A 16,207-nucleotide genomic window follows, 5' to 3' on the forward strand; every position below is an offset into this window, starting at 1 on the left:
TTTGTATAAATTTCAGATAATCGAGCACTCCCAATTAATAGAAAACAGAAAGTCTTCCCAAATGGTACACTTATTATAGAAAATGTGGAACGGAATTCAGATCAAGCTACATACACTTGCGTTGCAAAAAATGCTGAAGGATATTTAGCTAGAGGTTCACTTGAAGTACAAGTTATGGGTAAGTTAGAAGGTTTCATTTTTTTCCACTTTTCGTTTAGCAGGAAAGTGGACACATAACAACATGGAAAGTATTAAGGATGAATAAGAAGAAACGAAATTGAAGTAATTTCGGTGCTAAATCGAATTCAGACTCAATTTATTTCAATAAATTTTGTGTCCTTAATGCTATCCTGAGTTAATTTTTTGCATTAAATTTTTTATATTTATCAAAGGATACAAAGAGTAAAACAACGAAAATATTTCATAAGATCATAACTTCGTTGAATTTAAATGGTTTTAGATTGTTTTGTTTTCTCGATTAAGTGCCCCCATTTTTGATTTTTTGTTTTTTTTTATTAAATGATATACGTAACTTAGTATTAAATGATATACATACTTAGTTTTACCACAAATTGTTCCGTTTGATTTCGGCGATGAACCGATTAATATGTATGATATGGTATCAGCGACATGTACTGTAAATAAAGGTGATTTACCCATTGACTTATATTGGACAACATCACCAAGTCCATCTAATGGACGTGAATTACGTACAAATGATGGTATTCTAATAACAAAAACAACTCAACGTATCATAATGCTTAGTATTGAATCAGTTCATGCAAGACATCGTGATAATTACACATGTGTTGCCAGAAATTTAGCTGGTGCTGCTTATCATACAGCTGAATTAAGAGTTAACGGTTAATAATATGTTCTAAAATTAAATAAAATTTATGGTTTTCATAATTTCCTTTCTTTTTTTTTTATTTTAATTTAGTAGATATTTGTTTTATTTAATTCATTTAATATAACAACTATGTACAGTAAAACTTATTTATAATGCCACTTGTAAGGAATTTATGGTCATATATATTCATGCAGATAATTCTCTAACAAAAACGCTTACTAATTTTTACGCTTAGTTAAGCACTTATATTTAAATAATTTCTCCACAATAAAATTTTGAAAATATGTGAACTTAAATGATTCAAGAACATTGAGCATTTCAAAAGTGTTTTTAGAAAAAACTGTTCAGAACTAGGTCTTCTCAGACTTAAATCCCATTTTTCTGGGTAAATACTTCTAGTGGCTTGAATATCTTTGATGTTTTGGCATTTGGGATCAAAGTTTTCATGATTTAAGAATTATTTGGTAAAAATTTTTAAATTTTAAATTGTAACTTGACTTAAAATTTGAATAAGTGATGAGAAACCGAAGATCAAAATTGAAATTTATGGATCACAGTTACTTCTGTCTATGACATTTTATAAGAAACTTAAGTACTGTTTAAAGCTGTTAAGCTTTGTGACGCTAAAAATTTATCACAAATGTCAAAACAGAATTATTATCAAAGTTATAAATCGAATTATGTTTAAATAAAATACTAGAGAATGAGAAATTCAATAATATATTGCCTAATTTGTTCAAATATTTCAATCGCAGACTAACTTGTAGGAAATTGATTATTTAATGAAAATTCCTCATGAATACACTGTGTTCCTCAAAATAGTTTACTGTATTGTAAATTATTACTTTATATAATGCGTAAATTAGTTTTTTATTAATTTTCTTTGCTTATTATAATTTTATTTTAAAATTTTAAGTTCTTCCACAAATTGTCCCATTTGATTTTGGTGAGGAAAGTATAAATGAAATGGATATGGTTTCGGCATCATGTACTGTCAATAAAGGTGACATGCCAATAAATATTGTATGGTCGAAAGATAATGGTCGATTATATACAAGTGATGGTATTTCAATTTCACGTACGAATAAACGTATAAGTGTTTTGAGTATTGAATCGGTAAGAGCTCGACATGCTGGAAATTATACATGTATTGCAACAAATCCAGCTGGGATGGTACAATATTCTGCTGAATTAGCAATTAAGGGTGATTTTGTATATAAAAAAAAATGATTTTCTTTTCTTTTCTGTAGTTTATATGAGCGATTTTATTTTATTTATTTAAGATTTAATTTGCATTTTATTTTCGATCCTTCCTAAAAATACTTTCTATCGAAATGAATTGTGGTACATATTTTCAAAGAAAATCTTAGTACTATATTACTTATTCAGATGATAATTTTAATAACTTATAAGAGTGTATTACAATTTCGAACAGTTTTACCACAAATTCTTCCTTTTGATTTTGGTGAGCCGACTGACGCTTTTGATATGGCAACCATAAATTGTGCTGTTAGTAAAGGGGATATACCAATAGATATATTTTGGAAATTTAATGGGTATCGTTTAAGAGGTACAAATGATGGTATTGTAATAACAAAAAGTGGTAATAGAATTAGTATGTTGAATATTGAATCAGTAAGATCGCGTCATAGCGGTACTTATACATGTGTTGCTGCTAATGCAGCTGGAAGTGTTGAACATTCAGCTGAATTGCATGTTAATGGTATATACTTGATAAGTTTTCGATTAGTTTCAATAGTAAAATAAAAATTAATTTATTTCATTTTTTATATATTTTTTCGAATTTATTTAGTTAATTAATATCCTTAAAAATTTCCAATTACTGTGTAGTTCCACCTCAAATAATGCCTTTTTCTTTCGGCGATGAATCATTTAATGCTGGGGATAGTATTGGTGTTCAATGCATTATTGTTAAAGGTGATGTTCCATTAGGTATTAAATGGACGCTAAATGATAAACCAATCAATGATGATGATGGTATCACTATTACAAAAATGTCTAAAAAGACTAGTCTTTTGAATATTTTATCGGTTGAAGAAGAGCATCGGGGTATATTTAAATGTATTGCTGAAAATGCAGCGGGGGTTGCTGAATATATGTCTGAATTGAAAGTCAATGGTTCGAATTGTTTGAATATTTAAAGAAAATTTATGCACTTTTTTTATTTATGTTTGCTTTTTTAATTTATTATTTTGTTTAAAATCCTGAATTCAAAAATTTTGTTCTCAAAAGTTAAGAGAAAATTTCATATGAATAGTTTTACCACAAATTTTGCCATTTGAATTCGGTGAGCCAGTAGATGCTTTAAATATGGCAACTGTTAATTGTGCTGTTATAAAAGGTGATATTCCAATTGATATTTACTGGAAATTTAATGAATATAGAATTCATGGATCAAATGATGGTATTTTAATAACACGTAGTGGACAGCGAATAAGTGTACTAAGTATAGAGTCGGTAAGATCACGACATATGGGAAAATATACATGTGTTGCATCGAATGCAGCTGGGAGTTTTGAACATTCAGCTGAACTACACGTTAACGGTTATTAATAGAATATTATCTAATTAATTCTGGGTTTTAAATATTTATTAAGTTTTTGATTTGCAGTAAAAATTTTAGTTAATAACCTCAATTCCAATTGACAGAACTCTGATAATTAACTTGATTATGATGACTTTTCTTATATTATCAGTTCCACCTCAAATAATGCCATTTAGTTTTGGTGAAGAATCCTTCAATACTGGTGATAGTATTGGAGTTCAATGTATGATAGTAAAAGGTGATCTTCCTTTGGGTATCTTATGGACCTTAAATGGATCTCCAATTGCTGAAGATGATGGAATAACCATAACAAAACTATCAAAGAAAACGAGCGTATTGAATATAGCTTCGGTTGAAGAAGAGCATCGGGGCATTTTTAAATGTATTGCTAAAAATGGTGCTGGATATACTGAATATTCTTCTGAATTAAAAGTTAACGGTTGTTAATTTGTGGTTTTTGTTGGTGTTTTCTTTTTTTGTTTATTGTTAAAATAATCCTTTCTAACTTTGTATTTATTTTAATTTTCAATAAAATTTATTCCCATCCCCTAATTCAGTCGCGCCACAAATTGCTCCATTTACTTTCGGAGATGAACCGTCAAATACTGGTGATATGGCCGGTGTACAATGTATGGTACCAAAGGGTGATTTACCAATTGAAATAAATTGGACATTAAATTTCAAACCTGTTATTTCGGGGGATGATGGAATTACATTGCTTAAAGTAAATCCAAGAACAAGTTCCTTGAATATCGCATCCGTTGATGCAGAACATCGTGGTACCTATAATTGTATTGCTAAAAATAAAGCCGGATTTAATGAATATTCATCAGAATTACATGTTAATGGTATTTTACAGAACGATTAAATTTTAAAGTTCAATCTTATCTTTTTTTTATTTAGTTTTAATTTCCATTTTCCTTCCATTTTCCTTATGAATAACAAACTAAACATACAGAATTTAATGAATTCCTTGTTGAATATTCAAATTATAACACAAAAAACAGTGTCTCCTCAAATTCTTCCATTCAACTTTGGAGATGAGCCATCAAATACTGGAGATATGACAGGTGTGTCGTGTATTGTACCCAAGGGTGATTTACCGATTGATATTATGTGGACCCTTAATTCACAACCGATTATAAATGGTGATGATGGCATAGTTCTATTAAAAGTTAATCCACGAACAAGTTCCTTAAGTATATCATCTTTAGAAGCTGAACATCGTGGCATATATAAATGTATTGCTAAAAATCAAGCTGGAACGGTAGAATATAGTTCTGAATTACATCTGAATGGTTAATTTCACATCTAAAACTCATTTTATCTAATATGTTATTAAAAATTATTTTTTTATTTTTTCTGCAACATTATTAATATTGATTCCAATTCCTATTGTCCTAAATTCTTGCCGTTGAATAGTGGCTCCACAAATTTTGCCATTTACATTTGGTGATGAACCATCTAATACCGGTGATATGACTGGAGTTCAATGTATAGTACCAAAAGGTGATTTACCAATTGACATCATGTGGACTTTGAATTTTGAGCCTATAATTTCTGGCGAAGATGGAATATATTTATCTAAAGTTAATCCAAGAACAAATTCTTTAAGTATCTCCTCTTTAGAAGCGGAACATCGCGGTATTTATAAGTGTATAGCTAGAAATCAAGCCGGGTTTGCTGAATATTCAGCAGAATTAAATTTAAATGGTTTTTATTATCAAAATTTAGATTTTTTAAAACGTGTTTAAAATTTGTTTATTACAATATTTTTTTATTATTATTTTCAAATTATCCTTATTTCCTTCCGTGTGCATCATTCCACAAAATAGTTGCACCACAAATTTTACCATTTAATTTTGGAGAGGAGCCATCAAATACTGGGGATATGACTGGTATTCAATGTATCGTTCCAAAGGGTGATTTGCCTATTGACATTAATTGGACTTTAAATTCAAAACAAATATCCTCTGATGAGGATGGTATAACTTTATATCGAATGAACGCTAGAACAAGTTCGCTCAATATTGCTTCATTAGAAGCGGAGCATAGGGGAATTTACAGATGTATTGCGAAAAATAAAGCTGGATTTACTGAATTTTCGTCTGAATTGCGTGTTAATGGTTCGAAATTAAATTCCTTTCTACTTTAGATTGTTTTACTTTAATGTTTTTGTTGTTTTTCTTTTTTTTTTGCTTTAAAAATGCCTATTAATTAATTTAATTTAATCCGGAAATTAGTTTCACCACAAATAATGCCATTTACGTTTGGTGATGATCCATCAAATATGGGTGAAATAGCCAGTGTTAATTGTGTGGTGCCTAAAGGTGATTTACCACTCAATATTTATTGGACATTGAATTCTGCACCGATAGTTACTGGCGAAGAAGGGTTTACGATAATGAAAATGAATGCTAGAACAAGTTATTTAAATATCGATTATCTAGAAGCAAAACATCGCGGAATTTATAAATGTATTGCAACCAATTTGGCTGGCACAGTAGAATTTTCCGCTGAATTATTTGTTAACGGTTAATATGATTCTTTACAATTATAAGTCTGTAGAAAGTTTTATGATTTTTTTTTTAATTTTATATTAAATTTGTCCTGAGTTCCCGTGTTAAATGTTTCGCCATTTTAAAAAAATGTTTAGATTTTAAAAACTCAACAGAAAAAAATTAATAAATAACTTAATTATAAAGATGAAATGTGATTGTGCTCTGTTAAGATTTTCTCTCTATTTTATTGCAAAAAATAATAAATATTAGTTGCACCTCAAATTATGCCGTTTGCATTTGGTGACGAACCTTTCAATACGGGTGATATGGCTGGTGTTCAGTGTATGGTAATGAAAGGTGATTTACCATTAGATATACATTGGACTCTAAATTCAGAACCAGTTATTTCTGGAGATGATGGAATTACAATTTTTCGAATGAATGCCAAAATTAGTTCTCTTAGCATTGCTTCTGTTGAAGCTGCACATCGCGGTATTTATCAGTGTGTAGCCCGAAATAATGCCGGATTTGATGTTTATAGTTCTGAACTTCATGTTAATGGTTTGCATAAATTATAAAATATTAAAAAAAAAAAATTTGTTTTTTATAATTTTTTTTATCTATAATTTAAATTCCTAAATGTCCACCTTAAATATAATTCTAAAAGTGATTCTTCTTATAACTGAAATTAAAACAGTTCCACCACAAATATCACCTTTTACATTTGGTGACGAGCCTTTAAATCGTGGGGAAATTGCAAGTGCAACATGTATGATACCAAAAGGTGATTTACCTTTAGATATTTATTGGACATTGAATTCAGCTTTAATTGTAACTGGTGAAATGGGTTTTAGTTTATTAAAAATGAATAGAAGATCAAGTGTTTTAAGTATCGATTCATTAGATGCCTACCATAGAGGAATCTACAAATGTATTGTTAATAACTCAGCTGGATATTCTGAATACAGTGCTGAATTAATGGTTAATGGTGTGTTAGCAAAAAATTCTTGATTCTCTTCTATACGATATTTTTATTTAATATTTATATTTTATTCTTAATTTTATTCCCAACCCTTACAAATTTTTAGGTTTAATTGGATATTAAGATATCAAATTTAATCCGTTCTTCATATTCGTGTAACTAGGGATTCAAGTTCATTTCACACAAAATACTTATTTTTTTTTTTTATTTTAAATACATATGTAAATTTGTAATATAGTTGCACCGCGAATACTTCCTTTCGGTTTTGGAGAAGAAACGGTAAATGTTGGTGAAATTGCAAGTGCTACTTGTCTTATACCTCAAGGAGATTTTCCCATTGAAGTTCATTGGACCTTAAATGATTTACCTGTAATCAATGGCAAAAATGGATTTACAATTTTACGTATAAACCAAAGAACAAGTTCTTTATATATTGAATCATTAGAATCGATACATCGGGGTATTTATGGTTGTATTGCTATCAATAAAGCCGGAAAAAGTGAATATTACGCTGAATTACAAATAAATGGTGTGTTTAATAGATTTTTTAAGTAGCACTAAAAATATTACATAAGCAACTATTATTTAAATTACTCGTATAGAGGAAGTGGATTTCAACTAAATTTGATACTTTGTAAAATTGATACTCAAAAAATGGTGTGCATTTATTGCAGTTGATTAAAAACTTTATGGTGTTACTGTAAATCAGATATCTTTACATTAATTGATTTGATTTCTCCTTTCATTATAAATTTTAATTGGTTTTTGAAGGATATTTTTATAAGACGACTTTTATACCTTCAGTTTCACCACAAGTTTTACCATTTTCATTTGGTGATGAGCCTGCAAATACTGGAGAAATTGCAAGTGTTAATTGTGTTGTTCCAAAAGGTGATACTCCAATCAATATTCATTGGACGTTAAATAACGCTCCTATAGTAAATAGTGAAGATGGTTTCACAATTTTGAGAATCAATCCGAGAACAAGTTCTTTAAATATTGATTCGTTAGAAGCTTTACATCGTGGAATTTATAAATGTGTAGCGATGAATGCAGCGGGTCGTAGCGAATATACTGCCGAATTACGAGTTAATGGTATATCATATTGGGTCTTAAAATTAATTTTGATGTTTTAGTATTTTTTCAAAATGGTTTTGTTATAATCTAATTTTTTGCCATTATTTTCTTTCCAAATCAATCATATATGTTCGAGTAAATTTAGTGTGCATTCTTTGCAGTCGAATTGTTAAATTGTGTACTATAAATTCATTTATAAATATAAAGTTCGAATGTATGCTTTGTTTTTTAATATGTAAAAATATCTATTTGCATTTAATTATTTAAAGTACCTCCACAAATAATGCCATTTATGTTTGGAGATGAGCCATCTAATAATGGTGATAGTACAGCTGTTAATTGTATGATAACTAAAGGTGATTTGCCATTACAAATTCAATGGTCTTTAAACGGTCAACCGATAACATCGAGTGAACATGATGGAATTACGATAGTGAAAATGACACAGAGATTAAGTTCTTTAAGTATTGATTCAATAAAGGCTCATCACCGCGGTACTTTTAAATGTATTGCTACAAATAAAGCAGGAATTGCTGAACAATCTTCTGAATTAATTGTTAATGGTTAATTTTTTGTATTTTATTTATACATACTTTAATATTAAATTTTAGATTTATTCAATTTTGTACCCATAATCTGTATGTACACACAGAGTAGTTTTTGTATTTTTTATAATAATTTTTATATGAAACTACTTATGTACCTATTGTTGTGTTTATTTTTTAAAAACAAAATTAGTTCCACCACAAATTGTCCCCTTTACCTTTGGTGAAGAAGCAACGAATTCTGGTGATAGTATGGGTGTTCAATGTACTGTTACTAAAGGAGATTTACCAATTAATATAATTTGGATGCATAATAATAGAACAATTGTATCTGGGGATAATGATATTATATTGGGTAGAATGTCTTCCAAATCAAGTACATTAAATATTGATTATATATCAAGTGATCATCGTGGAATTTATTCTTGTGTAGCTGTTAATAAAGCTGGAATGAATATTTATGAAGCTGAATTGAAAGTCAATGGTTATAATTATAAATTTGAATGTTAAAATTTTTATATTTCATTTCTTTTATTATTTATTTATATTATTGCAATCCCAACAATATTAATTATATATATTTTTTTTTGTCGAATTACAAAATTTCGATTTATATAAACGTTTAAAATTAAATATTTTTGTATTACCCCATATGAAAAATTGTATTGCGTTCAATCGAAAGTCGATATCAATGTTTTTTTCCAGCCCATGTCAATATTATGCTAATGATTATTATATTATGTAAAATTTGAACAATATTGCACATAAATTTATGTTTAATTTTTTTATTTTGCTTAATGAACATTAAATATAGCATAAATGTTCATTATTCATGGCAAAATTTGAAAAATATTATAATATTTAATAGTCATACGGGGTGATTCATTTATAAGTGTGATATAACCCTTTCCAAAAGGTTAACAAAGTCTCTTATACAATTAAGAAATTTGCTTTATTTAAAAATACTTTCTCAGATATTGGACATTTCACTATTACACATGACAATGCATTTATTAAATGAATCATCCGGGTGTCGTACAGGAACTTATTATAATTTTATTAATTAAATTTTATAATTACAATACATTGTAATTATTTGTTATGGTATCTATATAATAAATATTTCTTATTCTTCTATACACAATATAATTATAGTATTACCAGAAATTTTACCATTTCAATATGATGGTATTTTAAATGTTGGTGATTCTGTTGATTTAATATGTCAGATATATAAAGGTGATAGACCAGTACAAATTTCATGGAGTTTTTTACGTTTAAGTCATAAAAAACATAAAGATATTCAACCAGTAATGCGTACACATCGTATTAGTGCACAATCAAGTGTACTTTCAATACCACAAGCAACAGCTTCACATACTGGAACATATATTTGTACAGCAACAAATATTGCTGGACAAACTTCATATAGTACAAATTTAACTGTTAATGGTATTATTTTATATTATCTATAATATTTTACCGATAATTGCTAATTTTTTTTTTTTTTTAAAATAAATTATCCAAAGACTGATAATTAAATAATTAATTAATTTCGATATAAACAAATCCAAGAGGTGTAAAAAATTAAAGTGATAATCTTCTACTAAATCAATATAATTGGAAAAGGTTTGGAGTAGGCTTACCATACTAACATAATTTATAAAAATTTATTAGAGCGTATATTCTTATATGTAAAGCTTTTTTCTGTTTTAAATTAATAAACGCAAATCAAAATTAATTCTTTAATTGTAATGGTTCGGTAATTTTGTAAGGTTCATCAATTTCGAAAATTGTATCTAAAGTCATTATTTTCTTATAAATATTTCATTTAGAAACATTAATTGTAATTATTAAAATCATTTATGTAATTACAATAAGTTTTTAACTATTTTTTTTTTTTTTGAAAAATCCTTTTTATATTTAAAATTCAAATTATACATGACGCAATCACATGTTATTATATATATACATATTTGTACATTTTCTTCAGTTCCACCAAAAATTGTACCATTTACGTTTGGTGATGAGCCAGTAAATTTTGAAGAATCTGCTTCAGTAACATGTTTAATATCAAGTGGTGATTCTCCAATTGATATTGAATGGTTATTCAATGATTATGGTTTAAATTCTTTTTCTGGTGCATCGGTATTCAAAAGTGGAAAAAGAACGAGTATTTTAACAATTGATAGTGTTAGTGCTAGAAATGTTGGAAATTATACATGTAAAGCTAAAAATCAAGCAGCTGCTGTTAGTTATACTGCTGCACTTATTGTTAATGGTTATTATTCTATTATTAATTTTAAGAAATTTTGAAAAATTTTCATTTTTATATTTTTATTTCACTTATTTATGATTTTTGCCACCACCTAAAAATATATACATATATTATTTTTTAAATATATCAAAATATTTATCTAGTTTACTCCTATATTTAAGTAGACTAAGTTGATAACGTTATTAAAACTTATGGATATGTCATAATTGATAAAAATTCGATTTTTTTTTTTAGTTTTATAAAATTAATTGCTATTTCGATACATTTCTCTGCAGTTCCCCCTAAAATTATTCCATTTACATTTGGTGATGAACCAGCAAATTTTGAAGAGTCAACATCAATTACTTGCCAAATATCTAGTGGTGATCCTCCAATTGATATTGAATGGTTGTTCAATGATTATGGTATTAGTTTATTTTCTGGTGTGTCTGTTTTAAAAAGTGGGAAAAAAACAAGTATATTAACAATTGATAATGTAAGAGCAAGAAATGCGGGAAATTATACATGTTTAGCCAAAAATCAAGCTGCAGCCGTAAATTATACAGCGGAACTAATTGTTAATGGTTAAAATCTCTGCAATATTTTTTTTTGCCAAAATAATATTAATTTTATTTCTTTATTTTTTAATTTTTGATTTCCTTTATAAAATCCATTCCTCTCTTATTATATTTGGAATATTTGGAAATTTCAGTGTATTTATGAAAAAAAAACTGACTTAAATTTAAAACTTTTATTTTAGTTAAAAAAAAAAACTTGTATTTGAAATAAAAAATAAAATAATTGACTAGTACAAAATAATTGTGTAAAATTAACAGTCCCACCAAAAATCGTTCCGTTCTCATTTGGAGAAGAACCAGTGAATTTCGAAGAGTCGGCATCAGTTACATGTCTTATTTCAAGTGGGGATTCTCCGATTGATATAGAATGGCTATTTAATGACTATGGTATAAGTGCGTTTTTTGGAATATCAGTTGTCAAGGGTGGAAAACGTAATAGTATGCTAACTATTGATAGTGTCAATGCAAAACATGCTGGGAATTACACTTGTTTAGCTAAAAATCGAGCCGCGGCTGTAAACTATACAGCTGAATTAATTGTTAATGGTTAAAATGAAAACAAAATTCTTTTGTTTAAAAAAAAAATAAAATTTTTATTTTATTTGTTTTTTGTTTAAATTGAATGTCATTTATAAATCCTCTCCTCTGTCATAATTTCTAAATGAAATAATTTAAAATATAAAAATTAATACTCGTATGTTAAAAGAAATGATTAAAAATTATGTTCATATATAAAATAATTATAAAAATTTCACAGTTCCGCCAAAAATAGCTCCATTCTCCTTTGGAGAAGAACCAGTGAATTTTGAAGAAACAGCTTCAGTTATGTGTATTGTTTCAAGTGGTGATTCTCCGATTGATATAGAATGGTTATTTAATGACTATAGTATAAGTGCGTTTTTTGGAATATCAGTTTTGAAGGGTGGAAAACGTAATAGTATGTTGACGATTGACAGTGTTAATGCAAAACATGCTGGAAACTATACTTGTTTAGCTAAAAATCGAGCCGCGGCTGTAAATTACACAGCTGAATTAGTTGTTAATGGTTAATGAAACCGATATTCTTTTGATTTAAAAAAAATTTGAATTTGTTTTTTTATAGTTAAATTTTTATGTCCTTTAGAAGTCCCGTCCTCTCTCGTAATTTTTAAATACAATTATAAAATATAAATACTAATAGATATGCGTATTTTGAGTAAAATACATGACTTAAGTTAAAAGTTTCTTTTAGTTTGAAATCTTTGCAATCAAAATGATTAATAAATTAATAAGTTATAATATATTCATAATATATTCATACAACTCTAATATAGTTCCGCCAAAAATTGTTCCATTTTCATTTGGAGACGACCCAGTGAATTTTGAAGAAACGGCATCAGTAACGTGTATTGTTTCAAGTGGTGATTCTCCGATTGATATAGAATGGTTATTCAATGACTATAGTATAAGTGCATTTTTTGGAATATCAGTTTTGAAGGGTGGAAAACGTAATAGTATGTTGACGATTGACAGTGTTAATGCAAAACATGCTGGAAACTATACTTGTTTAGCTAAAAATCGAGCCGCGGCTGTAAATTACACAGCTGAATTAGTTGTTAATGGTTAATCGAAAATTTTTACATATTGCAATTTGTAGAATCAAAAATTTGGTTTTTTAATCAATATTTATTATTTTATTTTCTTAATTTTTTTCAATTATTTTTGATATAGTCCCACCAAAAATTGTTCCTTTTACGTTTGGGGAGGAACCAATCAATTTTGAAGAAACGGCTTCCGTTACTTGTATTATATCGAGTGGAGATTTTCCAATTGAAATCGAATGGTTATTTAATGGTTACGGTTTAAGTACGTATACTGGAATTTCAGTATTAAAAAGTGGCAAAAGAACGAGTATATTAACTATAGATGGCGTGAATGCCAGAAATGCTGGCAATTATACATGTTTGGCTAAAAATGATGCGGCAGCTGTAAATTTTACAGCTGAATTAACTGTTAATGGTTATCTAGCAAGAGAATTAAAATTATTTCAGTGTCTTTTATAATTGATTTTAAAATTTTTTTTAATTTTAAATTTTAATTTCATTAAAAAATTTCCTAGATCCTTAAAAAACTTATGTATATTGTTTTTTTGTTTTGTTAATGTATATGTATAAATTATAGTGCCACCGAAAATAGTTCCTTTCTCGTTCGGTGAAGAGCCAGCTAATTTTGAAGAAACTACTTCTATAACTTGTATCATATCAAGTGGTGATCAACCTATTGATATTGAATGGTTATTTAATGGTTATGGTTTAAGCACATTTTCTGGTGTATCAATAATCAAAGGTGGAAAACGTTCTAGTATATTGAATATAGATAGTGTTAATGCTAGAAATGCTGGAAATTATACTTGTAAAGCTAAAAATCCTGCAGCAGCTGTAAATTATACAACTGAATTGGTTGTAAATGGTTAATATTTTTGATGAGATTGGTTTTTTAAGAATTAGATTTTTTTTTTCTTTGTAAAGCTCAGTTTCTAATTTATTTCATTTCATTTGGTATTTTATTTAATCCTTACCTAGTCCTTAATCACGATTACAGAAATTATGAACGCCATATTTAAAATGCATAAATTTATTTAAAATCTAAAATAAACTTATATGAATAGTATTTTTTTTGATTTTATTGAATAATTTGATCTTAAGATACAATGAATAATTGTTGACTAATTTTGAAAATGCCGTCATTTTAATAAATAAAAAATATTTGACAGTCCCACCAAAAATTATTCCATTTACTTTTGGAGAAGAACCGGTAAATTTTGAAGAACCGGCAACTGTTTCTTGTTTAATTTCGAGTGGAGATTTTCCAATTGAAATTGATTGGCTTTTTAATGGTTACGGATTAAGTACATTCCCTGGAGTATCTGTAATTAAAAGCGGAAAGAAGACAAGTATATTAACAATTGAAAGTGTAAACGCCAGAAATGCGGGAAATTATACATGTATAGCACGGAATTCTGCAGCTTCTGTAAATTTTACTACGGAACTGATTGTTAATGGTCAATATATATATATTTTTTTAAAGATATCTAATTTTTCTGTAGACTATTTTTATTTTGTTTAATAAATTGTTATCCATTTTTATTTTTCCCCATAATCAGTTACTCTAAATTGTATGATAATTTGAAATGTGTTCAATGTTATGTAAAACCACGCATAAAATCCTTTATTAACCACTTTTACGTGCAATAAGCACAATATGTTCTTGAAATTTAAGAACATATTAAAAGTAAAGATTAAAATTTGTAAAAACTATTTTTTAAAATTTTTTTATTTTTTTTAATCTCAGAATTAAGAGTATGTCAGTTTTTGTTTTGCGAACAACTCCAAGACTACATAAGATTATTATTATGACAATATTCTCATATTTTAAAATGTGTGTATTCAAAATATTTTTATTTAATAGTGCCACCAAAAATAACACCTTTCTATTTCGGTGATGATCCTGCAAATTTTGAAGACTCAGTTTCGGTATCATGTGTCATTTCTAGTGGTGATATGCCAATCGAAATTGAATGGCTTTTTAATGATTTTGCTTTAAGCGAATTTTCTGGTGTATCAGTGGGAAAAATGGGTAAAAGAACAAGCATTTTAAATATTGATAATGTTAGTGCAAGACATGTTGGAAATTATACTTGTTTAGCTAAAAATCATGCCGCAGCTGTTAATTATACAGCAAATTTAATTGTTAATGGTATTTGCATAAAAATATTAAATTTACGTTTGAAGTTTTTTTTAGTTTTCTTTTTCTTATAATTTCATTTTGTTTGATTTGGTATTTAGTAATTTTTTCATATACCTTTATCGTAATGATTCTTATTAGTGACAAATAAAATAAAATCCAATTGATTACCCTTAAGTTAAAAAAAATTGTAAAGAAAAAATCACTGATTTTCTATACTTACAAATAAAAATTTAGTTCCACCAAAAATAACGCCATTTGATTTTGGAGATGAACCTATTAATTATGATGAATCAGTTTCGGTAATGTGCGTCATTTCAACCGGTGATATGCCAATGGATATTGAATGGTTATTTAATGGTTATGGTCTTAATTTATATACGGGAGTTTCTGTTGTAAAAGGAGGAAAAAAATCTAGTATGTTAACAATTGATAGTGTTAGTGCGAAAAATGCTGGAAATTATACATGCAAAGCAAAAAATCATGCAGCAGCTGTTAATTATACTGCGACATTAATTGTTAATGGTTATAAATTAGAATTAATTAATAATTTAGCAATTACTTTTGTGATTTAATTTTTTTCAACTTTTTTATTTTGTCACTATTTTTCTACCTCTGAAAATATTTTTTTTTTTTAAACGTGTCCTTTAAATCCGCATCTAGTACCGCCAAAAATTACTCCATTTGATTTCGGAGATGAACCAGCTAATGTTGAAGATTCAGTATCAGTTATGTGTTTAATATCAATTGGAGATATGCCAATAGATATTGATTGGTTATTTAATGATTATGGATTAAATTCATTTGCTGGAGTTTCAGTTGTTAAAGGTGGAAAACGTTCAAGTATATTGAATATTGATAGTGTACGAGCACATAATGCTGGAAATTATACATGTAAAGCAAAAAATTTAGCAGCTTCAGTTAATTATACAGCAAATTTAATAGTTAATGGTGCGATTATTATAAAATTAAATTAATTTTAGTATATTGTTGAGTAATTAATATTTTTATTTTATTATTTAATTTATTCCTATATAGAAACCTAGTATTGTAGCAGTCGTAAAATATTATAAGTATTGCGGAAATAAATAATTAGAATAGATTGAACTTAATTTATAATCTATTCAT

At 27.5% G+C, this 16,207-nt stretch overlaps 1 protein-coding gene across 50 annotated transcripts in view; it reads left to right on the forward strand.

Moving 5' to 3' along the window:
• LOC129614844 (cell adhesion molecule Dscam2) overlaps positions 1-16,207 on the forward strand; it is a 168,980-nt gene that overhangs the window by 111,654 nt on the left and 41,119 nt on the right. For 40 of the 50 annotated variants that reach the window (XR_008697410.1, XM_055529772.1, XM_055529777.1 and 37 more), the window contains exons 8-9: positions 17-178; positions 9,677-9,973. Coding sequence is in view for 49 of the 50 variants with exons in the window: in XM_055529772.1 (XP_055385747.1) it covers positions 17-178; positions 9,677-9,973 (459 nt within the window). In the remaining variant the exon portion in view is untranslated. Of the gene's footprint in view, positions 1-16; positions 179-5,659; positions 5,951-7,703; positions 7,995-9,676; positions 9,974-16,207 lie in introns of all 50 variants that reach the window. The other 10 variants (XM_055529789.1, XM_055529783.1, XM_055529762.1 and 7 more) reach the window with 3 other exon arrangements.

The sequence above is a fragment of the Condylostylus longicornis genome, unplaced genomic scaffold, assembly GCF_029603195.1.
Source record: "Condylostylus longicornis isolate FDR11 unplaced genomic scaffold, ASM2960319v2 ptg000124l, whole genome shotgun sequence".
NCBI lineage: Eukaryota > Metazoa > Arthropoda > Insecta > Diptera > Dolichopodidae > Condylostylus > Condylostylus longicornis.